At 50.1% G+C, this 25,643-nt stretch overlaps 1 protein-coding gene across 1 annotated transcript in view; it reads left to right on the forward strand.

Moving 5' to 3' along the window:
- The window catches only part of Synm (synemin, intermediate filament protein), a gene marked incomplete in the record, with an annotated part of 25,731 nt that extends 629 nt beyond the window's left edge, over window positions 1-25,102 (forward strand). Inside the window, 4 exon segments of the mRNA XM_013512539.1 lie at window positions 1-298; window positions 5,548-5,672; window positions 17,159-17,229; window positions 20,425-25,102. Of these exon segments, the coding sequence (XP_013367993.1) occupies window positions 1-298; window positions 5,548-5,672; window positions 17,159-17,229; window positions 20,425-24,059 (4,129 nt within the window).
- Between the last annotated feature and the right edge of the window lie 541 nt (window positions 25,103-25,643).

Here is a 25,643-nt window from a genome sequence, read left to right on the forward strand (position 1 = left end):
CGGCCCCGCCGCGCCCCCGCCGCGCCTGCGGGAGGTGCACGACAGCTACCAGCTGCTGGTGGCCGAGTCGTGGCGGGAGACGGTGCGGCTGTACGAGGACGAGGTGCGCGAGCTGGAAGAGGCGCTGCGGCGGGGCCAGGAGAGCCGGCGAGAGGCAGAGGAGGAGGCGCGGCTGTGCGCGCAGGAGGCCCAGGCGCTGCAGCGCCAGGCACTGGAGCTGGAGCAGCTGCGCGCGCGGCTGGAGGATGAGCTGCAGCGGGTGCAAGAGGAGTACGGGCTGCAGGCCGAGGAGCGGCAGGTCCGTCCCCCGAGCGGCGCCCTCCCCCCAGCTCTGCCCAGCATCCTGCCCTCGGTGGGGGTGGGGAAGTGGCGAGGTCCCCCGGGCCCTAGGCAAGTTCACCCGGGGAGCGGCGTCGAGGACGCGGGAGGCTCGCCAGGAAAGACCTAGAAATCCAGGCGCTGAGAGCCGCTTTACTTCGCCACGAAACCACAGGGTCCAGGCATCTCTCCAGCCAGGGAAGGGCGTGGTCCGTTGGCCCCTTTCAGGTAGCGGGACAGACAGGTCCTAGTGGACAGCCCGGCCCCCGCCACCTGGTCAGGTTAACTTTAGATCTTGACCAGCCACTGTGTTAGCCCCGGCTCTTCTTTCAGTTCCCCGTGCTTCTGTAGACAGACCCAAAAGTCAACCGAGAAACCTGTTTGACTTCCAGAAGGGACAGCGCATTCCCACTCGGATAGGTCTGCGAGTTAAGATGATCGCAGGTCTGTGTGTGGAGGGCGCCCGATCTTAGGCTGGTTTCCAAAATGGGCTTTATTTTGCCAGCATGATTTCCCAGCTGGAGGCAACCGATCCCGATCGTGGCTGTCTGGGCTCCCTCCTACCCCGACCCCTCCGGGGAACCAACCACAATATGAAAAGGAATCAGAGATATTTTGCTCACGGTGCGAGCTGACGTCAGACCCCTGGATAGTGTAAAAGTGAGGGAGAGCAGGTCCCTGTGGCGGGATGTTATTACAAGCACAGACTGATATAAACAGTTCCTGTTCAGAGAAGCAGCCTCCTCATCGCTGACACCCACGGGCTGACACCTGTGCCCAACACCCAGTCCAGTGCTGGTGCCCTGCTCCTGCCCTGCCCGGCCTTAGCCAGAATTGGAAATAGTCCCAAATCATACTATCAGGAGTTCCCAGAATGACAGTTTGGAACAACGCAGGCGCAAAATCAGAAAGATTTTAAGACAACAGTTTGCAGCTGTAAGCCGAAGATTCAAGATAGAGTGTTTTTGTGCAATTTTTAAAAAGAGAAGTGAAGGGAACATGATGTGGAGTGACTGTGCTGATGTGACAGGTGGCCGCTCGGAATTACCAAAGCCCTATTGATCATCTCTGGGTCCCCAGTTGGTATTTCAGTATTCAAAGAGCTGGAGACCAGGGGAGAAACCATAACGTGATAGGGGACTTCTGCAATTCTGTCTGTGGTTTGTGGAGTTTTTTTTGTCTAAATCTCATGTCATACCTTGGAGCTGTGGTTTCAGTGTGCATTTCAGCAGCAAGATCCTTGCCCCCGTAGTGAGGTTTTCAGTGGAACCCCAAATTTGGGGCAGCTGAGAGCAGACTTACCTTGATGGAAGAATGAGGTGGGCACTTGGAAGTGGAGTTAGAACCACTGACCTGCCCTTCCTTGATACAAGGAACTGGGCCACCCAGGGAAGGGGCTTCCCCAAGTCACACCTGACCTGGAATAGGACCCCAACCTGCTTCCCATCCAGTGATACCATCTTCTGTGAATTCGCTTCTTTCCCCTAGAAGTAGAGAGCAAGGACAGTGTTGCTAAGGACGTGGGTGATTTCCAGCTCTAACTTGTGAAGGTTATTGCTCATTGGGCAGGTCAAGTTCCCTAACTCTCCTATGACTCAGTCTCCCCATTGTAAAACTGGGATGGCAGAAGTCACTCCCAGCCCACATCTATGGGGTTCATCCATCCCACTAATATTATGGAGCACTTAGTGTGCAGGCTTGGTTCTGGGAGAAATACAAAAGCAACAGAGAAAGTCCCTTGGTGTCAGAGGTCTTCAAGTGACAACAGTGCATGGTGTTGGGGGACAGCCCGGAAGTCAGGATGGCTGGGAGAGGAAGCAAGGGGGAAGACGCCTGCTGTAGGACTTGGGCTTTGACACTGAGCACCACACAAAGCCAGGGGAGGGTCCTGAGTAGAGGGGAGCATCTTACTGGAGAATGTCACTGCTCTGTTGAGAGTGGACTGTTGGACAAGAGTGGGGACGGGAGACCTTGTTAGGAGACTCCTGGAGTAATCCACGCGCTGGAGACTTGGGCCCAGGGTAGAAGAAAGGGCCCAAAAGGGACCTACTTAAAAGTTGAAGCCAAGAGGGTTTGCCGATGGATTCACTGGAGACGGGGCCTGAGGGTCTCCGAGGTGAGCCAGGACTTGTGGCCTGAGCACCTGGAAGAGGGGATGCTTCTTGTGGAAAGGGGTGGTGCAGAAGGGCAGGTTTGGGTCAGAGACTGGGTTCTAGTTTCCACGTGTCCGCGTTGAGATGCCTCTGAAATGCTCACCTAGGATGGTAAGATTTATGTGTGGAGTTTAGGGAACTGTGTGGGCTAGAACCGCACATACTTAGGTAACACCGAGCTCTTGCTTCCTACTAATGCATGTATTTTTTTGTCTCTGAGTAAGGTCATCACAGTATTTAATTCTCTTTGACCCGTAACATTCAAAAGTCTTAAGTGGTGGAAACTTCGGCAAGCTCTTCTTATCCAGTCTGTGTGGGTAAGAAGGGGTTCACAATGGGTGAAGATAAAGCTAATTGTTTTCTCACACCAACAGCAACGCGCTTTCCCTAGATTTTGTCATTACTTGTGAGGCTGCCCGCAAGTTCTTCACAGAGCAGCTAAAAAAAAAAATGTGACCTCTTTCTCCAGCTTTTTGCAACACAAGGAAAAAAGGCTTCTTCTTGGGTTGGAATTAGTATCCTGTGTCTGATGTCCCAGCCCTCTGACCTGGCTCACAGCTGGAAAACTTCTGGCGAAGCAGAGCCCAAGTCTGAAGCTTCACTTGACCACCCAGGTTGAATATGGTTTCTGTGGAGATTGTCAGGAACCAATCGGATTTATGTTCCTACTTCCTGCTTCCCAAAGTCAATGGATTTTCCCTCTGGCAGTTTAGGGAGGGTTGAGTCATATGGAAATGTGTTTGCCTCTGTTCTGACCTCCACTTCAGGGCAGTTTGGTTTCGCTCTTTGTATTCTGTGGCATGCAGAGCTATTCTTGTGTCCTTGGTGGGAAGAGAGAAAGTTTGTACCTACACCTTGGGCCCAACTGGGAAATCTTTACCTGTAGGTGGAGAATTGAGTTCAATATTTTTTGTTGTTCAATACAATATTTTTACTAAGCAGTGTAGCAACACTTGAACTTATTTGTGAAGAATAAGTTACAGATCTTTAAGTTTTAAAGCTTAGATCAAATTTTCTACATTCTAAATTATTTCTAAGATATATATATATATATGTATTTCTAACCTTCCACCTGAATTTAAAGCAAGGGAATATAGGACTTTAACACCAAGACTTAGTTATAGAATATGTGAATGTCATAGCTGAATCTCCGTCCCTTAAATCCAGACTTGCAAGTGGTCTGCTTTGGGGAACTACTTTATCTGCTACTGGTGCCAGCTTTGGGGGCTAACATATGTCCACTCTGAGACAGTTGTCAGTGGTTCTTAAAATTCTTTGCTTTAAAATAAGTAGGCTTTGCTTTTTTGTCTTTAGTACCCTTTATGTACAAAGAGACCCTAACATAATCATTGGCTTGGAATGGAACTGCTATAGAAAGCAGAACACTTAGCATGGTGATGATGCACTTAAAAGTAATAAATCCAGGGCGAGGTCTTAGTTAAGGTCATTCCTTCTGCAGACATTACAGATCTGGTGTGAATGCTCAGGATCTCATGAGGTGCTTCTGGTGGCCAGATTCCAGCAACAAGGAAAATGTTTTTTCTTTCAGTAGTTTTACAGTTTTTGAATTCTCCAGTGATAGGTGTTTGTAGGTGTGGCCTCGTTTAGTTCCTAGCATTCAAAGACACTGCTACTTCCTATTATACATCAGAAGTACAAGTATAAAGACCTACTTTAATGTTTAAATATTTGTGTGATTGTTATGGTTGTTACATTGTGTCAACTTGAGAAGTCTAGAAGCTTAACTATATAACTAGCAGTTCAATATCCTAGGGTATAGAGGACATGCCCTTACCACTTTAAGATGTTGTTCATTGTGTCAACTTGAGAAGTTTAGAATTTTAAGGAAGGGACTCAGCAGAGGGCCAGGCTCCTCACTTTGTCAACATCCTGAGCCTGTGCAAGAGGAGGGTAGGGAGATGGTGTGAGTGCTACACCCTCCCCAGGGCAGGTAGCCTGCATGCAATATAAGGGAGGAAAGAGGCTTGTTCTCCCTACCCTTGTGCTCTTGTTGCTTTTGCTGTCTACTGCTGCCTGGAAGTGTTGCCCCTGTGACATGCCACCCTGGCTTGGGGCCAGCTGATTATGCACCGAAACCTCCACAGACTGAGAGCTAAATAAACCTTTCCCTCCTTAATTTTGGATGTCAGGTATTTTGTCTCAGCAAGGAGAGAAAAGTAACCAAGACAGCTTGGTTAACTGTTTCTCAGAGTGGACTAGTTTACAAGTAGGAAAGAAACACAAAAATGTAAAAGGTACAAACAAAGCCTCATGTGTATTAATTAAAAAGTATTGGCAGTTTAAAAGGGTACGTGAGCATGAGCGTTTCATTTTAAATGCAGTTTGCCAAGGGCGTGCTGTGTGGCTGGTACTTGGGGCCACTGGTCTGGAAGTGGGATGCAGGGGGCGGCCATGTCTTCTAGCTAGGATGAGGTAGGGAGGGGAGGTAATTAACTGGGGTGAGAGTTGGGAAGAAGCAGCGAGGAGTATTTATTAACTGTGTTGTACAAGTACAATGTGAAAAGAAGATTTATGTCCAAGTTTGAATGTTTTCATTTGTACCCAAAACATATTTCTTCTGAGAGGATTTTAAAGTAGATTTTCTGGGTGAAACAAAGAATTCTGTATCTGTTTACTTGCTTATTCCTGGGGAACTCATGACTTTGGGAGCAATTTTAGTTCAATTCTCAGTGACTTCTGTCTTAAGTATTGTAAAGTCCCCTGAATTGTAGCCATGGCTTATTTTCAATAGCATCTTGTTGACCAGTTGGATATTTTGGATTTCCATATATATGGACCAATATCTAAACTGTATCCTGATTTGAACAAACTCCTTAACATTCATTATTACTACAAGGTCCAGAGAAACAAGTGTCCTGTCCACATCCTCCACGTACAATGAGAATATCTCCCATATGGAAGAGATACAATCTTTGGAACCATCCTTGCAAATGCTTGTGTGGTTAATAAGCCTGGAGACTTTTCATCCCCTTTTACATCCTGCAGTATTGGTGCCTTCTGCTCGACACCCTGAAGCTCCAGTTCTTGGATCTCAAAGTGCTTCTCTTCTCCCTAGAGGCTGATCGACTGCCTGGAGGATGAGAAGGAAGCCCTCACCTTGGCCATGGCTGAGCGATTGCGGGATTATCAGGAGCTTGTGCAGGTGAAGACGGGTCTCAGCCTGGAGGTGGCGACCTATAGGTAAGGACGTTGTGCCCTGTCTACCCGGCAGACACCAGGGCTGTGAACTCACTGTAGCCCTTGAGGCATCCCCGTGGCTTTCTGACAAGCAGAGCGGCCTTTGGCATGCCCAGGCGAGGAGTCCAGGGCCCAAGGGAGAAGATCAGGGGCTTGCTCAGATCACCAGGCAGGTGACAGCTGAGCCTTGCACTCTTGCTTAGCGTTGCTGTGTCATGGTCACTGCTTAAGAGCCTTGCACGTGTCAGTGTGGTAGATTAGATACGCTGTTTACAGAGGAACAAAATTAGAGAAGATACAGAGCTAGAAAGTGGAGGGCCAGATTTAGACCCAGGGGGTCTAAGTCCACCTGCCTGTCGTGCTGTTGCTTCAAATCTCAGGGCACTGATGCCCCATCCCTCCCTCTCCACATGGGTTTGGCCTTCAAAGAGTGCATCTCTGCCATGAGATTAGCATAGAACTCTTGGGTACCTGGTTTTGTTTATCAAGACATTGAGTTGAATTCAACCTATACAGCTTAGGTGGGAAGGTCAGAGAACGTCCAGAGGGCTTGCATGCAGAGCAGGCACAGGTTGCAGGGATCCAGGCAGAAGTGCTCTCTCACATTGATGAGCCCGTCTCTGCCCCCAGGTGGTCGCTGGTCTTTGGTTAAGGGGGTGCCCCTTACTTCCTGGCAGCTTTCATACTTAGCAAGGCTGCTGCCGCCAAGGGCCCCGATTTCTTCTTGCAAGCAGGAGGACAAAATTCAACATTGTGGAGCTCATGCTGCCTGCCAGGCCTGGTGCCAAATACTTAGCAGCTAGTCTCTGCTCTGGGTCACGCTGAGGTGGACCCATGCACCCCTTGTACAGACGAGAGAGAGGCCTGGCACGCAGGCTACAGGCTGGTGAGGGCCAGAGCCAGCCAGACCTGACCCAGACCTGCACCAAACCTTGTTAAGTGGACACGACACCTGCCTCGCTCTCAGGATGGTGATAAGCACAAATTGACTGCAGGTGTGAATGAGCTTTGGCAACTGTCCTGGCAGAAGAACAGAAGGATAGCTGTTCATGCCATGTTTCTGTGGCATCATCCTTAACAGATGACACAGTTAAGCCCGGAGAGGATCAGAAGCAGAGACCTCGGTTGGAGGCAGAGCGAGGACAGGGCACCGGCCTAGTTCGTCACACCTTGCAGGCTGCCTCTGTGATCTTTGCTCACGATTCTTTGCTCTCAAAGTATCAAAGTGGGGGGGGGCTGGGGGTTTAGCTCAGCGGCACAGCGCTTGCCTGGCAAGCGCGAGGTCCTGAGTTCGATTCCCGGTACCAGAAAAAAACAAACAAACAAACAAAAAAACAAAGTATCAAAGTGGCGTGGGTTGGTTTGATGCCCACTAAAGACAGGGTGTCTGGAGGTGTACTCTTGTAGTCCACACTGCGGCCTTGAACCTGCCTCATTGTGTTTGTTTTCTGGAAGACTTGTGCCAGCCTGACCTTCACCCTGGCCCTGTTTCCATCTGTGAAGAGGGACCTAGCTATCAGACAGCCTCTGGCCTGTGCCCAAGGAGGCTGCTAGTGGGTGAGGTCTTCCCACAGGCACAATAGCCTTGGAAGAGCTCAGCTGAACTGAGGGGTGGTTCTGGAGCTAGGCCTTGATTCCTCCCCCGAGAGCCTCACTCTGGCTGAGTTCTGCAGCAAGGACCCAGTCTCAGGGCTCAGAGTGAGGAGAGTGGGGGTACCAGCTCGCTGTCCTCCCCTGGGTCCTTCTCTTGCACACTTGGAAATCTCAGGGGCAATTGGCAGATTGATTGGTTCTGTATTCACACACAGGCTACGTAAGATGATGTAAACTTTGCTAATGAGGAACGCATCAAAACAGGCATTACGAAGGGGAAAGAAGGCATACATCAGGGTTTTTTTTTTCAGTGTAAGTGACAGAAACCCTTCCTAGATTGGCTCAGGTTCAAAAAGGAGTTTATTGCTCACAAAGCTGAAAGAGCCCTGAGTGTCAGGCACAGTGGGTCTAGTGTTGGGTGACTTCGATAGTGATCTGGCCCTGCCTCTCCTTGGCTCGTTCTTCTGGGCTCTTCTCACTCATAAAAGGTGGGGCCCCAAGCAGCTCTAGGCTTAAGCTTGCTCACCCTGGAGCCCTAGGTGCAGGAGGGGGCCTCCTCCCCCCGGGTTCTAACGTGGTCCCTGGGCCCAGCCTGGGCAGGAGGGTGAAATGCCCCAGAGTTGATACGGTCAGCCTCTCTGAGTCACGTGGACTGGCGTGGCAGGTGGCCCACAGCAGGCACCGTGCTAGGGCAGATGACAGGCAGGCCCAGGAACTGCCTTCTGCACCCATGCTAGGTAACACTCTGCATCAGGGGAATATTTTTCCTACAGAGGTGGGAACTACAGAGGTGTTCAGATTTGCCCATTTCCCTTTTTTAATAGTTCTCCGCCTTGCAAGCAGGAGACTTCATCTTGTGCTTTGTCTCACTGGGATTGCAAGCCTCTTCTCTGCCTTGTCCTGGCGGCAGTGCTGGGTCCTAAAAAGACAAAGAGTCCACAGGTGGGCAGCTTGCCTGAGAGTCCAGGGCCCAGCTTTCTGGTAGGGTATTTGTAGCCCTCCCCGCTTAGCTTTTTCAAGGGCATCGACTGCAAGGCATTTTTGCTCACTGTCAGCAGCCTTCCTGTCAGCGGGAATAGTTTATTGTTTGTCTTTTGCTGGCATTTCTCTGCCCACTTATGGGCTGGGGCGGCCATCTCCGAGGGATTTGGAGCCATCAGTGCTTTTTGGGTGTGAGCGATCAATTTCAGTGCACCTCTCTCTGCCTTCTGAGTTTGCATGGGGAAAATGTTGAGCCCTGGCGGGAGCCTAGGATGCTATTAGCCCCCCAGCTACAGATGACCCTGCATCAGTGTTAGAACTGCTGCTGGCCTCCCTGCTGCTTCCAGCTCTTGGGTTCAGCCTGGGAGATACCCGTGGACATCAAAGGCATAGGGAAGTTGAGTAGAACTCATCTCTTTCCATCAGCCAGAGCCTAGTGTGGTTAATTTTATCACTGTGGAGAGGCTTAAAGTGTGATTCTTTTCCAGAGTCTGTGCTGTTGCTCAAAACCCGAGGACAGGTGCTGAAACTCCTGTTTGTATTAATGCACTTTTGATCTAATGAACTTTACTTTCTCTAAGGTATCCACCAGATCTTTACCAACTTTGACCCACTGTTTTTGGGAAAGCTACCTTCCTCCCACCCTTGCTTTATTGAAGGCAGTGGGGTGGTCACAGCTCCCTGGGGCACAGGGGCTGACCGTGGGTGAAACTGAGGCTAGAATTGCTCACACTTCTGACTTTATATTGATTTTCCCCAGGTTTTCCCTCAGATGAACATTGTCCCCCTCCCACAAAAGCTTTGACTGGTTTCCATGCTGTGCTTCATCTGATCGCACATCTTGTACGAAAGGGACGAGACCGGGGCTCCTAAGAGCTTACAAGACATTTTCCTGCAGTTTATCGCTGACCAAGGCCAGCTCTCAAGGGCCCTGAGTCCTTCCCAGCTCAGATATCTGCCCCTTCCTGAAAGTCTCATAGTGAAAGAGAAACACAAAATCATACAAGAACAGAATTGCATATTTATGACTTCCAAATATAGATTTGCAATTTATACATGAATATATAATTTAATAAAGTAATCATAAAATAATAGAGTGGAAGCCAGGCAAACTGCAGAGTTCAAGACCGGAGGTTTTTATCAAGCTCTGTGAGCCCATTTGTGGTGGGGGAAGACTCAGGTGCCCTGCCGGGCAGGTGACCGTGACAGTGAGACCCAGTGCCGGGGAACAGGCAGCTTGGTCTCCGCCTTTGCCTTCCGCACTCGAGGCGGAGATTAGCAGTAGCCTTGGTGCTGGGCTTGGGGCGGTGGCCGCCTGGGAGAAAAGGCCTGGCGAGCCTGCAGGCTGGTGGGGCTGTGCTTGCTACCATCTGCCTGTCACCAGTGGCCGGTCGCGTGGGACTCGTGGTACTTATCACCTAGTACACAATCATGAGGCTTTTCTTGGAGTGTGAGTGTTGACTGCCCTCTCAGCTCAGAGGAGAGAAGCTAGATGCAGGGTAGGATGTGGGCTGTACTGGGAGACCTGAAAAAAGCGCTGACCCCTAGGCCCAGCTCTAGAGATTCTGATTAGATTTTGGGGTAGGGAGACATATAGTGATTTGAAACTCCTCCTAGGTGCTTTTCAGGAGCCACCAGCACAGAGAACCGGGGCTCACTGCACATAGGATAGTCTAGCAGCAACAGCAGCATGAAACTGTGCAGACTTCTAGACCCACCCCGAACCTACTGGATCCAGGGGAGCCTTGTGTACACACTGCTGCTTGCAAAACGGCCCGGGGGTGGGGTAAACACTAAGCCACATCACAGCAGCCTGGAGCAGGAGGCCAAGAGTGGACAAGTGTGGGAGAGGGAGGGTGTAGGGATGCCGTACAGACTCACACCAGGCCCTGCGGCTCAGTCTTAGCTGTTTACAGCGTGTGTGACTGTCCCCCCAGGGCCACCGTGAGCCTGCCTGAGGTCCCAGAATCCTCTGGTGCCTCCTGGTACTGAGCTGGCTTGGGTGGAATTTGAACCTCCAAACACCCTAGATGAGCAACCAACTTACTCCTTAATCTGCAGATTCATGTCAACATGAGTAGTCTAATTCTTCCCAACATTTTGTTACAAAAAAATGTACACATAAGAAGAGCTGAAAGAATCACGAGCACTCCTGTGCCTGCTCTCTCGCCTCTCCAGTGAACACAGTGCTAAGTTAACGTCGTCTCTTGACCGCCTGCCTGTCCGTCCTTGTTAGCATCCTACAGTCGCCTGCCTGAATGCTGACCATTCGTAGATGACAAGTAATAGCAGTTGTCCCGCATTTAGCACCTGCTGTGTCCTAAGTGCTTTGTAGACAGTATCTCCAGGCTTTAAAACTTCATGAAAGAGGCATGAAGCCCAGGTCCCAAGACGCTGTTACCTAAAGGATCGCACAGCTGGTAAAAAGACAGTCTGAGATTTGAGCTTCAGGCCTTACACTCAGGTGCCGTGCGTGGAAGATAGTGAAGAGACTCCAACCACATCCTCAGCTCTAGGATAATGATGCCCTACGTACAGTGCAGGCCCATGAAGCATGCCGGGAGGCCTTCCTGGGAGAGGCAGTGCTCCGTTCTGGTGGGAGGAGAAGCCAGGAAATGATGCTATGGTAAGGGTTTTCCCGGCAGACAGCAGCCTGGGGGAGAGGACTGAGGCAGCGTGGCATTTGTGACAGTGCCAGGCATGTGGGTGTCCCTGAGCAGCTCAGTTTTACTGGAAGACTGTGGGTCATAGATGGACAAGACCTGTGCTCTTGAAGCCTCGAGTGTCTCGGGAGATGGAGCACGTGCCCTCAGCTTGCTGCGGAGACGTGGTGGGGCAGATGCCATGCTGGGCTACGGGGACGGCAAAGGGGCAGCATGGCCTCAGTGTTCAGGGACATAAGCTGTAGGTAAAGCGGCATGACTCTGAGTGGGAGAAGACAGGAGGCCCCAAGAGGCACACAGGTTTCTGGAGATCACAAGGCTTTTGAGGATCCAGGAAGCTTTCAGGAGGGTGGTGAGATTGGTTAGCATCTCGAAGGATGCCGTGTGTGTGTGTGTGTGTGTGTGTGTGTGTGTGTGTGTGTGTGTGTAGGGGGGATTTAACAGACATAGAGGATGGGAAATAAAGAGGGGGGAGAAACAGGAAGAGGTAAGGGAGGGGAAAAGAGGGGCACCCTGTGTTTAGAAAAACTCAGGCAGGCAGGGCACCATGGCGCACACCTGTAATCCCTTCTTTCTGGGAGGGCACAGGAAAGGGGATTGGAAGTCGAGCCCAGCCTGGGAAACGTTGTAAGACCCTACCTCAAAATACAAAATAAAAAGGGCTGGAGATGTAGCTCAGTGCAAAGGGCCTAGGTTCAATTCCCAGTACCAAAAAAAAAAAAAAAAAAAATAAAAAGGGCTGGAGATGTAGCTCAGTGCAAAGGGCCTAGGTTCAATTCCCAGTACCAAAAAAAAAAAAAAAAAAAAAAAAAGAGCGGTGGCGGGATACAGGATGTTACAATGATGGAATGCACATTTCAAGGCTATAGTGAAGAGGGTTCGCTGCCAGCTCTCAGGGTCAGATGAAGATGCTCAGAGAGGATTTTCAGGGAGTGAGACTGGAGCTGGGCCTTGAAGAGGGCTGGGGAGCGAGGAGTTAGGAACGGGACTGTCAGAGAGAGGCGGTGAGCACACACGGCTAAGAAAATGTGCGCAGGAAGGAAAATGCGGGGGTCCTGAGCAGAGGTCCAGGAGGAGGCAGGCTGCAGGGGTCTCAAGTGGCAGGCAGGGACAGAGCTGTGCCAGCACCCTGGGCGGGAAGGCAGCCGCAGACAGGCGGGTACAGGCGGCCAGGGTGTGAGGGTGAGGGGTCTGTGTGTCTGGAAATGGGGCAGGGGCCTGGGGAGGTCACTGCAGTCACTGGAGCTCCAGGGATGGGGACCTGGAAGTGGCCATGCTGGGCTGGGCCGAGCTGGCTGGCAAGGGGGTCGGTGGGGAGCCCGAGGGACCGGGAGGTTTCTGGGCAGGATGGAGTGAGAAGTGTGTAGCTCATCGCTCGCTGCTGCGGTCTGGACCACCCAGAGCAGACTCTGCTGCGTGGGAATCAGGCGATGATGTGAAGATGGCAGACGCAGCGAAGGCAGAGCCTACCGTGTCCTGAGCCTTCAGGGCTGCCAGGAGGGTCTGGGTCAGCCGCCGTGGACTGAGAACTGATAGAAGCACAGTTACAAAATAAATAGCGCCCCACCCAAGCACCAGAGTACAAAGCTATCATCAGCAATAAGTGTTAGAAGATATAATGAGAAGCGTTCAAATTTAAAAACCAAGGCAACAGTGAGCTCAGGAATAAACAGTGTGAAACTTACAGAACTGAAGGATAAGAAAACTGTATCACTGGCCCCGCCCAGATTTCTGGCCAGGTTGGTAGATAATGCAGCCTTGGACAGAATTCAAAAAGAAGATGTTTTATTTTGTGTGTTGGGAGGTGAAGGATGTAATGATTATTCTACATTTCACCTTAAAAAAAAAAAAAGGAAGGCATAGTGTCCTAAAAGAAAAATCCTGAAAGAATTCTTGCCTAGCCAGCTATGAAAATGTAGTGCAGAGATGAACCGCTTCAGGTCCTCAAGACAAAGGTCCTTTTAAAAAGTGAAGTTAAAAACAAGAGTGTCAAAAAAATATGCTTTGTATGTCGGTGGGGGGCGGGGGCGGCCCTGTCACGGGAGGTTTCCTCTTTCCGATCTCAGATCCCACCCAGCAGAGAGAGCATTGTAAACTGAACACACAAGAACACGGCGTCGTTCGGTCTCTAGCCCCCTTGGACTGCAAACAAAGCCACAGATAACTCCTAATGCTCCTGAGTTCATCATTTTAATATTTCTTCATTACTTTTAATGATATTTCTCCATTATTTTTTAGAACTTTTCATGTGTCAGAAAGGAAAATAGTTAGAGGTTTCTTGAGGACCTGGGAAGTACATTTCATTTTTTTTTTCCAAGTTAAATCCTGCTTTTTAAGACTTGTACAAAAGCAGCCACACTGAGCCTTACTTGGTTACTAGGTGAAATATTTAGAATGAATAAAGTCTTGGGAGTTTTAAGAATACGTGATTGAGACGACCAACCAGTATATTTGGTTGCCAGCCATACAAATGAATTAATACTCAATTATCTATAAATTTAAATGATCCTGAGCCCCTTCCCCCTGTACCTCCTGTGACGAACTTCCTCTGCGGCTGGAGGACACGATGATGACCGATAACTAGCGTTTACTGAATACTTACTCTGCAGGAGCTACTGTTCTGGGAACTTTCCACTTATTTACCTGATTACCACCACAAACCTCTGTGTCCTCCCCACCTCACAAATGGGGAAACTGAGTCACGGCGGGTGTGAGCAGCCTGCCCAGGCATCTGGAGCTAAAAAGTTGTAGGCCCAGGATTTGATTCCGGGCAACCTACCTCCAGAGCCGTCTCTGTTTCCACACCCTGGGCTTCCAGTCTCTTCCAGTCTCTAGTACTGACCTAGAGAGTGCTTTCAGGATGGGATTTCATAGCAGCCACAGGGGTACAACAGGAAAGGGCCCAGCACGGCCAGCTCCTTGTTTCCCTTCACATGAAGCCAGCGACCCTTCTCCCTCTTAGATACAGACCTGGCCTCTCCCTTCAGTTCCACGGTCTCCCCAGTCACTCACCGGCAGTGGCCCAAGTCTGGGGTGACGGGGCAGCCGCTGTCCCTCTATGGAGCTCTCCTTCCCCTAGGCCCAGTGAGGGAGCACTGAGGGGGCTCCTTCTCCTGGCTTTGAGGGTCCCCAGCCTCCTCCTCCTTCTCCCCCAGCTCCACACTTGCATGTAGAGAGACACCAGGGCAGCACCCCTGAGGCCCCAGGCCCCAGGCCCTCAGCAGCTCCACACAGCTGCGCTGCAGACTTCCTCCGCCTGACCCTCCCTCCCCGCCCCCATCCTCCCTTATGGGGGCTGCGCTGTGTGGCGGCCTTGTAGCTACAGTGCTGAACAACAGCAGACATGCCCTGAAATTCCATTAGGATCGACTGTGTCAGCCAGCCAGTCTGCCACCGGGCCAGTTAGGACGCGGGTGACCCATTAGGGCCTGGAGCCCGGCCAGAGGCCACATTACAGCTTGCTTCCACCTCATGATTTGTGTCGGGTTCCTTAGTGAGGCCAGGGACTGGGGTTTTCCGACAGTTTGCTTATTTTCCTGCTGGAGGGGCTGCCAACCTGTGGAGCTGTGTGAAATGCTCACTAATAGCCGGTGATTCAGAGGGTTGGCATTTCTCACCATCTCCAGAGCCTAGAGGCAATGTTTTCCTCCACTGCTCTCAAAATAGCCAGGTTTGATGGCAGCCTCTGAGAACAGCTCTGCTCCATGCATTTCTTAAAGTTGTAGCGTCTGTTCCTGAAACCGCTCCAGGAAGAGCATTAGAAGAAAGCTCAGCATTTTGTTTCTACCTTTGCCACTCAGTCCTGGGGGCCACATTAGCAGGGTCTAGAACATTGCCTGCTCCTGAGGTGCATATGTGAACGCCATGCCTGGTGCCCAGCTCTGCACTCAGGCCCGGTGCTGGGCGCTGGGAGTGGAGACGGTGACATAGGCCCCGCCTCCTCGGATCTGGCCCCTGGTCGTGGAACACAGATGAGGGGCTCTCACAGGGGCCCCCTGATCGGGGTGTTCTGGATGAAATCACCAAGAGAGATGTGCTGACTTTGCTTTCATGCCTATGCTGTGGAGGGTCCGCCTGTGGGATTTGTGCTTCCTGACAGTCATGTAAAATGCTACCATCTCTGAGCTCACAGGGAGACCTAGCGTAGGGCAGGGCAGGTTTAGGAGCCCGGGCCACCTGGGTTTGTGGCTCACTCCTTTCCTGGTGAGCTCGGCCCTTGGCAGGATATTGTCTCTACTCCAGCCTCCCCTCCCCAGGGCAGCGGCCCTGCGCTGTGGACAGCCAGAACCACACACTCGTGGTCCTGGATAGGAGAGGCGGAGCTGCACCCATGCGCAGTGTTGCCAGGGCCGGGGAAGGGCCTGCCCGGTGAGGGCGATGTTACTGCTGCATCTCGTCCCCCTTCCTGGGCCAGTGCCCACCTGTGCACCATCGCACTGCTCCTCTCCTGGGCTCAGTAGCTGCTTGGTGATGCTTTAGATTTCCCCCGAAAGAAGAGAACCATCCACCCACGAGGGCTGGGGAAGACGTATTTCCCGCAGGGCGACCTGCCTTGCTATCTTTTGCTGACCTGAACCCCGCAGCCATTGTTGGTTCTGCCTCCGCCTGAATCAGAGGCCCTGTGGCGCCCGAGTAGGATCAGAACCAGGGTTTGGCCACGTCCCCGGGCCCTGCTCTGGCTGCCTTATCTGTAGAATGGGCCCTTTTCTGCGGTTGCTATCCCGGGGGATAGCCCCTCAGAGTCTGGCTTTTACCCCGAATGTTCCTCTGATTGCACAGACCTCAGGGTTTCCTCGGTGATGGAGGCTGTTTGTGTTCCTGAAACCTAAACTGCTTGGTCATGAGGGTGTGGGACGAGTTAGCGGCCGGTGTCCTGTTTCTTGGCGTTCTTCCTGAGAGGCAGGGCTGGGCCCTGCTGTCTGCACATGCGTGCATTTCAGCTGCCGCGTCCTTGGCAAGTCCACCTGTGTGCCCCTCGCGGGGATTCCTCCTGCCTCCTTTGCTTTCTCCCAGCTGTCCGTGGGGTTCTTGCGTTTGTGGGGATTACCAGTTACCCATGGAAAGAAGTCTTGGTACACTTTGCACGAGCCAAGTCCCTGCCCGAATCTGGGCTGCCCGTTCTGTTTTCCTGCCCAGCTCGCAGTACAATTACAGCATTTCCAGAGAGGCTATGGTTCTTCTTGCCCTTTACCATATACAGTGTATTTCTGGGAACTGGGGTCAGTGACTTCACAACGTCGCTCTAGCAACCGAACAACTGTTGTGCCGAAAGCTGCCAGCAGCCCGAGGGATACCTGGAGTGACCAGCTGAGGAGGCTGTGAGTCCACTCCCCACTCAACGCCAGGGCCTGAAGCAGTGGCTGTGCACAGTAATGTAAGACTAACTCCAGAGTTTAGAAATCACCTAGTTGGGTACTTTTCACCGTCTTATGGAAAGAGCCAACAAGACAGCGCTCGGGATGGACTGAGGCTCTGAGGGAGATATGCGCAGTGGGGGGACTGGGGTTCCACCTTCCCCCGTCTCTTATCGTCCCTGTACTCATCGCCAAGATGGCCCCGTGGAACCCAGCGTAGGAACCACAGATGCAGCCCATCCGCCTCCCCCACGAGTAGTGTTATGCCTTGCTCCCCTCTCAGCCCCGCTGCAGGCTGCCTCAGACCTGTGACTCCGGAGACAGCAGTGGGGTTTGCAAGTGTTCTAGGGCCCTGGAGCCCAGCGTGAAGTGTGGTCCTGATCCCTTCCCACTGCCCAGAGAAGCCGGGCCCTGGCGTTCGCTCTTGTGCCCCTCCGAGCACTGCCTGGTACATGAGCTCCTTGTCCTGGAGTGGGGAGGCTTTCCAGAGGCCCTGGGGCCCCAGTGCTCCCAAAGCCCTGGCACTATCTCTTCATTCAGCCGGAACTGGCTGGCAGTTCTCAGGTGGTGGCAGGTGTAGCGCTGGGTGCCAGGGACGGCAGCGAGCAGAGCAGCACAGGCCTGCTCGGGTCTGTGGAGGCTGGCAGGTGGCATCCTCACCCCTTGGTGGGCGCAAGGCCTAAAACATCCAACAGGTGCTACCCAGTGCTTTTTACAAGAGGTGCCCCTCTCTCTTCCATTTCTTTTATTTTTTTTGTTGGTATACTTTTGTGCGACACCATAGTTACATTCATCTTGGGGAAGTGGTGCAGATACGTATCACTGTTGGATCACTTTTACTCCCCAGCCCCCTGCTCTCTCTCACTGCTTCATGAATTTTTTAAAATTCTTTTTACAGGGCTTTACTGGAAGGAGAAAGTAATCCAGAGATATTAATCTGGACTGAGGAAGTTGAAAACAGGCCACAAGGTAAATGTAAGAGGAGCTCATTATTTAACTTCAAAATGCTGACCATCTGAACTGGTCATTCCACGGAGAGAGAGAGAGCGCAGCTTATCCAGAAGGGCAGGGCTTAGCTATGGGTTTTCAGGTGCCAGTAGTTCATCTGCCTTTTAAGTATCAGAAAGATTTTGTGTAGTGGGGTGTTATTTGTTAGGTGCATGAGAACAGGTGGGGAAAGTCCTTAATAAACATATTTGCTCACCTAACCCACATTTTGAGACACTTCCCACCTAATATGGGACTGGTAGGGGGAGAGGTGAGGATGTGGACTTGTTTGTCACACCCTTGAAAGAGACATACTTTTCTTTTCCAGAGCAGATAGCTCTGTTTTTGTTTTGTTTTGTTTTGTTTTTTGTTTTTCTCCGGTACCAGGAACCGAACTCACGACCTTGCGCTTGCCAGGCAGGCGCTTTTGCCGCTGAGCTAAATCCCCAGCCCCCTAGAGCAGATAGCTCTGATTGTAACCTGTAGCAGTGCTATCCCTTGGGCAACAGGCAGTCAGCACCCTGAAGCTGCTACCCGCTGGTATAGAGGTGGGGGAAACTGTACAGTTTCCACGACCCTAGGTGGCTTAGAAAGATGTGTCCAGGTGTCCTGAGGACTGTGTTAGTTCAGGCCTAAGCTTCAGGTCAAGGCCATCTTTCCTAGAGCCACACAACTGACACAAGAGACTCTGATATTCATTAGAAGGACCTAAGAACTTCTTGGATGACTTTTAAAAAACCTGTAAGCCTTTTACAATCTTAGAGAAATTCTGGCTAAGCAGTGACAGAGTTAAGTTACAGACAAAATATGTTCACTATGCAGTTGTCCCTCCGTATCAGGGAGATTGGCTCCAGTGCACACCCTGGCTGCTTGAATACTAAAATCTGTGGATGTTTAAGTCCCTAATACAAAATGATGTAGTATTTGCATAGAACCTACACGCAACTTCCTGTACACTTTAAATCATCTCTAGACTTCTAATACCTAACACAGTGTAAGTGCTGTGCCGATAGCTATTATTCTATATTGTTTAGGGAATAATGACAAGAAAAAAAGGGTGTACCTATTCAACACAGGTACATTTTCTTCTCCAATATCTTTAATCTTTGGTGGTTGAAAATGCAGGTGTTGAACCCACAGAACCCACAAATTCAGTAATTTTACTTTAGTCTCCACTGTTCTCATTAGGCACTTCACATTTTTGACATATCATTAGGTTCAGAATAATAACTTTAGTTCTAATCATCTATGACTGCAGGAGATTTGGTCTTTGACAACATCCAACAAGTTTGCTTTCTCATTTTGAAAATGAGTCTGAAAAATGCAAAGGTGTCCATGAATATGATCATTAACCAGCCTGCATGGCATCAGTTAACATCTGACATCTGTACAGTAAGAGTGATTCCTTCACCAGATTTCAAGGTTTGCCTTGTTCACCTAAATTTTTCACATGTGGATACATTAGTCTGGAAGTGTATCATATAACCTAGGAGGAAGAGAAAGATAAAAGGGCCCAGGACCAAGCTCCATGGGGGACCAACATGCTAAGCCAGGAGCTTGTTCATATTTTACTAATTTTAGACTTGGGAGCCTTAGGAAGAGGGTTAACAGGAATCTTTGTTAACTTGTTTGATTCATTGTTTTCCAAGCTTCTTTAAAGAAACAGAGACTTCATATTTGTAAACTAAATGTATTGTGGCAATTACATAGTATGCCAAAGAAGGAAGCTTTAGAATAAAGATTACTAGTTGTGAACTCTTCTGTTCAACTTTGAGCTTCCAACTAGTTGGTTTTCTTGTTGTTTGGTTTGCTTTGGTTTTGTGACTGGGTCTCATTATATAGTGCAAGCTAGCATTGAACTCACAGCTATCTTCCTGCCTCAGCCTCCCAAGTGCTAGGACTATAGGCATGTGTCACCATGCCTGGCATGAGCTTCCAACTAGTTCTATGTCCTGCACAGAACTATTTGCTAGTAAACCCACAGATAAGTTCCTAGATAGTGCTGATAGTTCCTAGATCAGTACTTCTCAGTGCACTTATGTGTCTTTTGTAAAATTGCCTAAAATAATATTGGCCTCCTGACAACAGGGTAATAGATCTAGAGCCAGTCTGTGATCATCCATGTTTCTTGTTGAACCTTAATTTAAAAACAGAGGGTTCCACTACTGTATTCTGGGGGTTCAACTCCCAGAAGTTCTCAGTTTAAGATCAGATGATCTCAGTTTAAGATCTATGTTAACAAGAGAAATCGTTGTGGACAAAATGTCTTAGCCTGGTGTTTTTTCCTGTATCCTGGGATCTGAAGGAGGCCCTTGGCCCTGGGTGTCATGAGGGAGACCAGGCAAGAGAGCCGTCCTGGCCCGGCTCAGCCTGGTGGGGTCTGCGTAAACACTAGGGGGCGCTTTCAAGGCAGATAGTACTTCCGGCCCGTTCTAATTCCTGCTTTTCCCATGAGCACCCTGGGCTCTCCGAGGAGTGGAGCTCTCTGTGACCAGACACCTGAGAATACCTCTCAATTCCAGGATTATGGGATTAGAGCAGATGGCAGTGTTGAAGACCTGAAAGCTCCAGCACCTTTTCAAATGACAGAGCTATCAAATGTAAAAGTAGAAGAGAAGAAGCCTTAAAAAGTTAAATTCTTCAGTACCTGCTGGCCTCACATAGAAACCAGTGAAAAATAAAAGCATATTAAACAGAGCAGAGGTATGCGATTTGGTGTTCAGTAATTATATGCTTTGTAATTATAGAGCTCTTCTCTGCTGAAATAAGTAAAATAAACTTATTTCAACAAAGTAGAAATTAATGATTCTGAACTATCATAATATTGTGAAATTTCAGCCACAAACACCATCACCTCTGACTTCTCTGGCACATATGCTACTCTTTAACATCAGACCTCTGACATTTCCCTTAAAATGCATGACTATTTTAAAATCAGTAACTAGAGAAAAGTACTAGGCAGAAATATGTGGAGCACTATATGATATTGTGACAGGATTTCTAAAGCTATCATAAGCTAATTGGAGGACTGAAAATATTTTATTTAGAAGGACCTTCCTGTGGTAATAGAATTTATCTTAAAGCCATGGGCTTAGACTTAAAATGGTGCTTTTATGATGTTAAAAAAACAAAAAGGAGTGGTACCTGTCATTTTAACCATTTGTTCAATTTCTACAGATATCAGAAACACATCCTATCGATATACTGACTCAGTATTACAGAGGAAAAATGAAAAAAATCTATTTCCAAAGCAGAAAGCCCCTTTGGTGGGTTTACATCACATCCCAGCTATGTATTCTAATGGGCACCTTGGGTCTCAGAGAACAATATCTATTGGAAGTACTGCCAGAGGAGGGTTCCTGGCCAGGGGATCTTCTACCTCAGCCACCACCCAGCATGAAGACGTTTATGAGAAAGCTGTCAACAGTCAAACCAATTTCCGAACTTTCTCTCCAACCCGAGGTCTTGTAAGAAATACCGATGCTCACGTGAGGACATTCCCTGATAGACCGAAAACTGAAGGTACAAGGGATGCCCCCACGTACTTGACCAAAGGTTCCACCATCACCCAAGAGGCATGCCGAGACCGCTGGGACAACGTCAGGGCAGATGCTTTGGCAAGCACTCGGTCAAATGAGAGGACCGTCATTTGGGAAAAGAAAACAGAAGCGAAAGCCACAAGGGAGCAAGAGAGAGGGAGCACGGGAACCATCCAAATGAAGCCGGAAGAGAAAATATTTGACTCAAAAGAGAAAGCCTCAGAGGAAAGAAACTTAAGATGGGAGGAATTGACAAAGTTGGATAAAGAAACAAGGAAGAGAGAGAGCCAGAAAATGAGGGAGCAGGCCAAAGGGCAGGAATCTCAGAAGGGGGAGAGTGTGAAAGAAAGGGAGATACCCGTTAGGCTAGAAGTATCCCAGAGCAGCAGGTCCGAGACGTCCCCGAAAGACAGACAGACACCTGGAGAGAAGGATACCAGTGATAGCAAGGGTAGCAAAGCAGTAACAAAAGAGACCAGGTTCAGGCTGGACACCAGCGACACAGCTAGTGTACTGCGGGGTGACTCCACGACAGAAACCATAGCAGAAAACATTGTTACCAGTATCCTTCAGCAGTTTACCCAGTCTCCCGAGGGGGAAGCATCTGCCAACTCTTTCCCAGATACAAAAGTCACTTACATGGACAGGAAAGAGCTTCCGGGTGAAAGGGCAACAAAGACAGAGATAGTCGTGGAATCTAAACTGACAGAAGACATCGATGTTTCTGATGAAGCCAGGCTAGACTACCTCTTAAGCAAGGATGTCAAGGAAGTGGGCCTGAAAGGGAAATCAGCAGAGCAGATGATAGGAGACATAATCAACCTTGGTCTGAAAGGAAGAGAGGGGAAGGCAAAGGTCGTCAATGTGGAGATTGTGGAAGAGCCCATGAGCTACGTAGGTGGCAGGAGGCCGGAGGAGTTCTCCACCCCCTTCCAGGTGGAGGAGGCTGATGATATGTCTCCCAGCTCCAGGGGGCTTGTTGAGGAAGAGGAAGGTGACGGAGAAACCCATGTCACATTCTCAGCTAATCGGCCTCAAAGGACCAGGCCAGCCCGGGAGAACATCACTCATGTGGAGGAAGTGATGGAGGCAGGTGACTCAGAGGGAGAGCAGAGTTATTTCGTGTCAACCCCGGATGAGTACCCGGTGGGGCACGACAGAGAGGATGAAGGCTCAGTCTACGGGCAGATCCACATCGAAGAAGAGTCCACCATCAGGTACTCCTGGCAAGATGAAATTGTGCAGGGGACTTGGAGAAGGAGAAACAGGGACAGTGAGGCAGGAGAGAAGGACGTGAAGGACGTAGGTGCTCCAGCACATTCCCTGGGGGCTGACATGGGTTCTGCCCATTGGAAGGAGGAAGCGAGTGGTGAATTTCATGCTGAACCCACAGTCATTGAAAAAGAAATCAAAATACCCCATGAATTCCAAACCTCCATCAGGGGCACCTTCTCCAAGGAGCCCCGAGAGCAGCTGGCAGAGGTCATTGGGAAGCTGGAGGAAACCCTCCCAGAGCGCATGAAGGAAGAACTGTCCGCCCTGACCAGAGAGGGCCAGCACGAGCCAGGGAGCGTCTCAGTTGATGTAAAGAAACTCCAGAACACGGACAGCAGTTCCGTGACCCTAGTGGCTGAGGTCAACCTCTCCCAAACCGTGGATGCTGATCAGTTAGACCTGGAGGAGCTAAGCAGAGACGAAGCCGAGGAAATAGAGAAAGCAGTGGAGTCGGTGGTACGAGACAGCCTGGCCAAGAGACATGGCCAAGGGCCTGGTAGTCCGGACAGGGAAGGTGGAGTGGAGGTGCCCAGTGGTAGCATTTCCTTCAAGCGCTGGGCCACTACGGAACTGTACAGCCCAGCTGGTGAGAGGGATGATGCCGGCCAGGCCTCTCACAGCCCAGAAGAGCCCACTGCCCAGGGCCCGGTGTTGGCCACGGTGGAAGTCAGCAGCCCAAGCGGCTTCCTGCAGTCGCATGTGCTGGAGGAGGTGAGCCCATCTGTGAGGCACATTAAACTGGGGCCCACTGAAATCTGGAGGACTGAGCAAGTCTCCTACGGAGGACCCACTGCAGAGACACTGGAGGTAAGTGAGGACCAAGGTCAGGCAGCCAGCATGCCAGGAGCCAGCCGGTCTGAGAGGCACCTTACCATGGGTCCCAGTCAAAGTCAAGTGCCCACCGAAGTCATCTTCCAAGGCCCAGTCCCTGCCTGGCAGGAGGCGGAGGGTGCAGAAGAGCCCAGCCCGGCAGAGCTGTCCACAGACATGGACAGATCGGCGAGGCACAGCACATTTGGTGCCAAGCAGTTTCATGCTGAAAAGGAAATTAGTTTTCAGGGTCCCGTTTCCGGGGCAGTGCGGGCTGGTGATTATTTTGCAACTGAGGAGTCAGGGGGCACCCAGATTTCTGTAAGGCACCTCCAGTTAAGCCCAAAAGAAGGGTTCAGGGAACCAATCCAGTTTATAGTGCCCCCCACAGAAGAAGCAGAGGGGGCCATCAGGGGGGATTCTGAGCACACCAAAGAGCTGCCGGAGCCCACCACCGAGCAGGGAGTTTCCCAATCCATGGTGTTCAGCAGCTCGGAAGGCCCTATGTACAGTGATGGCTCAGCAGATGTGACCCAGGCCACTCACAGTTACACTTCAGGTAGAAAAATCCTCATGACTGAAAAGAGCACATTCCAAAGGGTGGTTTCTGAATCACCTCAGGAGCATAATGCAGGGGACGTGTCAGGGGCAGAAATGACATCAGGGGTTAGCAGATCCTTCAGGCACATCCAGCTAGGGCCTACAGAGACCAAAACCTCTGAACACATTGTCATCCATGGACCCATGTCCAGAACATTTGCACTTGCTGGTTCACAGGACCCCCCTGAGCTAGGTGAGCCAGCCAACAGCAGCAGAACCCTAGGACACCTTGCCCTGGGGCCCAAAGAAACTTCCTTTACCTTTCAGATGGATGTGAGTAGCACAAAGGCTACTCCCACCTGGACACAAGAGGCAGGGGCGGAAGCGGAAGCTCACAGTGTGTCTGACCATGGCGCCTGGAGAGACACTGGCAGCAGGAAGGACCGGGCAGCTGGCGTGAGCTCCCAGGCCTCTGCTGTGGATAGAGGGCAGGCCCCCAGAGAGGAGGGCACGGAGCAAGCTGGGTTTGATAGGACGGTGCAGCTGCAGAGAATGGTAGACCAGAGGTCAGTGGTTTCAGATGAAAAGAAAGTTGCTCTCCTCTATCTAGACAGTGAGGAGGAGGAGAGTGACGGACATTGGTTTTGATAAGCAGAGATGTTTCATCTGCAGTGGCATTCTGTTTGCTAACCACCAACATGCAAAGGCCTTATTTTGTGGAGTAGGGGAGGCTCATCTCAAAGCCTCCTGCTTTCCTTTCATCAGAGAACTCCAGGCAATGTTAATATACTTGAATCTATAAAGGTTTCAGGTTAATTCATGCCTTTAAAGGCTTGGGAGTTCTGTCTTTCTGAGTTGGGAGTTTTACAAAAACACTGTGTATCTTTTTAGTCTTAGAAAGTTCCTTTGTCTGAAGTTTCCTCTCCATTTGTGGAGGCAATTTCTACCAGTTTTGCACCCGGTCACAAACATGGCTTGCATCCGTTTGAAACTATGATTAATTACCAAGCAGCAAGATGCTTAAACATTAATCAGAATAATATATTGAAGAACACATTTTGTGTGCATGTGCTAATGCGAAATAACAAACTAATATTGTGAGAAAAATACATTTTTCTCTTTCCAAAGTCTTTCCAAGACTATTAAAAAAAAAAAAAACTGAATGATTTCATCTTTAGGAAAAAATTCCTTATTACAGAGTGAAATTCCTTTCAGTGCTTGAATGAATTGCTTTCTGTGTGTAGAACTTTAAAAAATATCACATCTTATTTATGGAGAGGATTCCAAATCAGCATGCCTGCTGTGTTTGCACAGGTTTCCCGCACTGGGCCCATGGGTGAGGGGAATGAAGATCAGGAATTGCTAACAGCGCTGTTTCTTTTGTGCAGTACTAGGTCATGAGGTAGCGCTCAGTCTGAATATTCTGTTTTGTTATTGCCTAAGCTCGGGAGCAGCCAGCTCCTGTCAGAACCCCTATCCTTGAGCTTCTCTGCGCCTTCACCCTTAGCCGCAGGATGTTCAGTTTCACTGGTAGGAAGCAGATTCTACAGACAACAAAGGATACGTTGAACTCAGAGCGCAGCAGGTTGGTCGTGGCGGGAAAACCAGCAACACGCAGTGGACTTTGCCTCCCAAAGATGCTCCTGTCCCCACCACTCATGGATCAGAGGTCCTTCCGAGCTCAGAATGAAGAATACGCAAGCAGCAGTCTCACAGGAGCTTTTCCACTTTCAACAGAAACCATGGCAGTGGGGCTGTTTAGTCCAGGGAAGCACATAACGTGTTAGACAGAGGAAGGTGATTTCAGGAAGGAGCTCTTACAACCCAGCACCGGAGGATGACAGGAGCGCCACTCTCACTGGCCACAAAGTGCGGACCTGCAGATGTACACCACTGAATTTAAGATATTAGGGGGAGCTTGTTTGGATTTGTTTTATTTTACACATGGGTATTGCTTTTGAAGTTCCCATCTTTAAAGGTATGGCAACACATAAAAATAGCATCTGTAGCAGCCACAGCATTCTTGTAGTCCAGGCTAGTTGCTTTCATGTGACGCTGTCTAAACTGCTTCCTATCACAGCACCATAGACCCGACTGTAGTGTACTGAGGAAGAAGGATCCGAGATGATGCCACCTTCAGATAGGTTCTGGTGGTGGCAGGGAACGGTGTGGGAGGGTCTTCCCTCACCCTCTGACAGTGTCCTTGGGCCCAGGAATAGCTACTACAGAGAG

The sequence above is a fragment of the Chinchilla lanigera genome, unplaced genomic scaffold, assembly GCF_000276665.1.
Source record: "Chinchilla lanigera isolate Chin_1 unplaced genomic scaffold, ChiLan1.0 scaffold00015, whole genome shotgun sequence".
Lineage (NCBI taxonomy): Eukaryota > Metazoa > Chordata > Mammalia > Rodentia > Chinchillidae > Chinchilla > Chinchilla lanigera.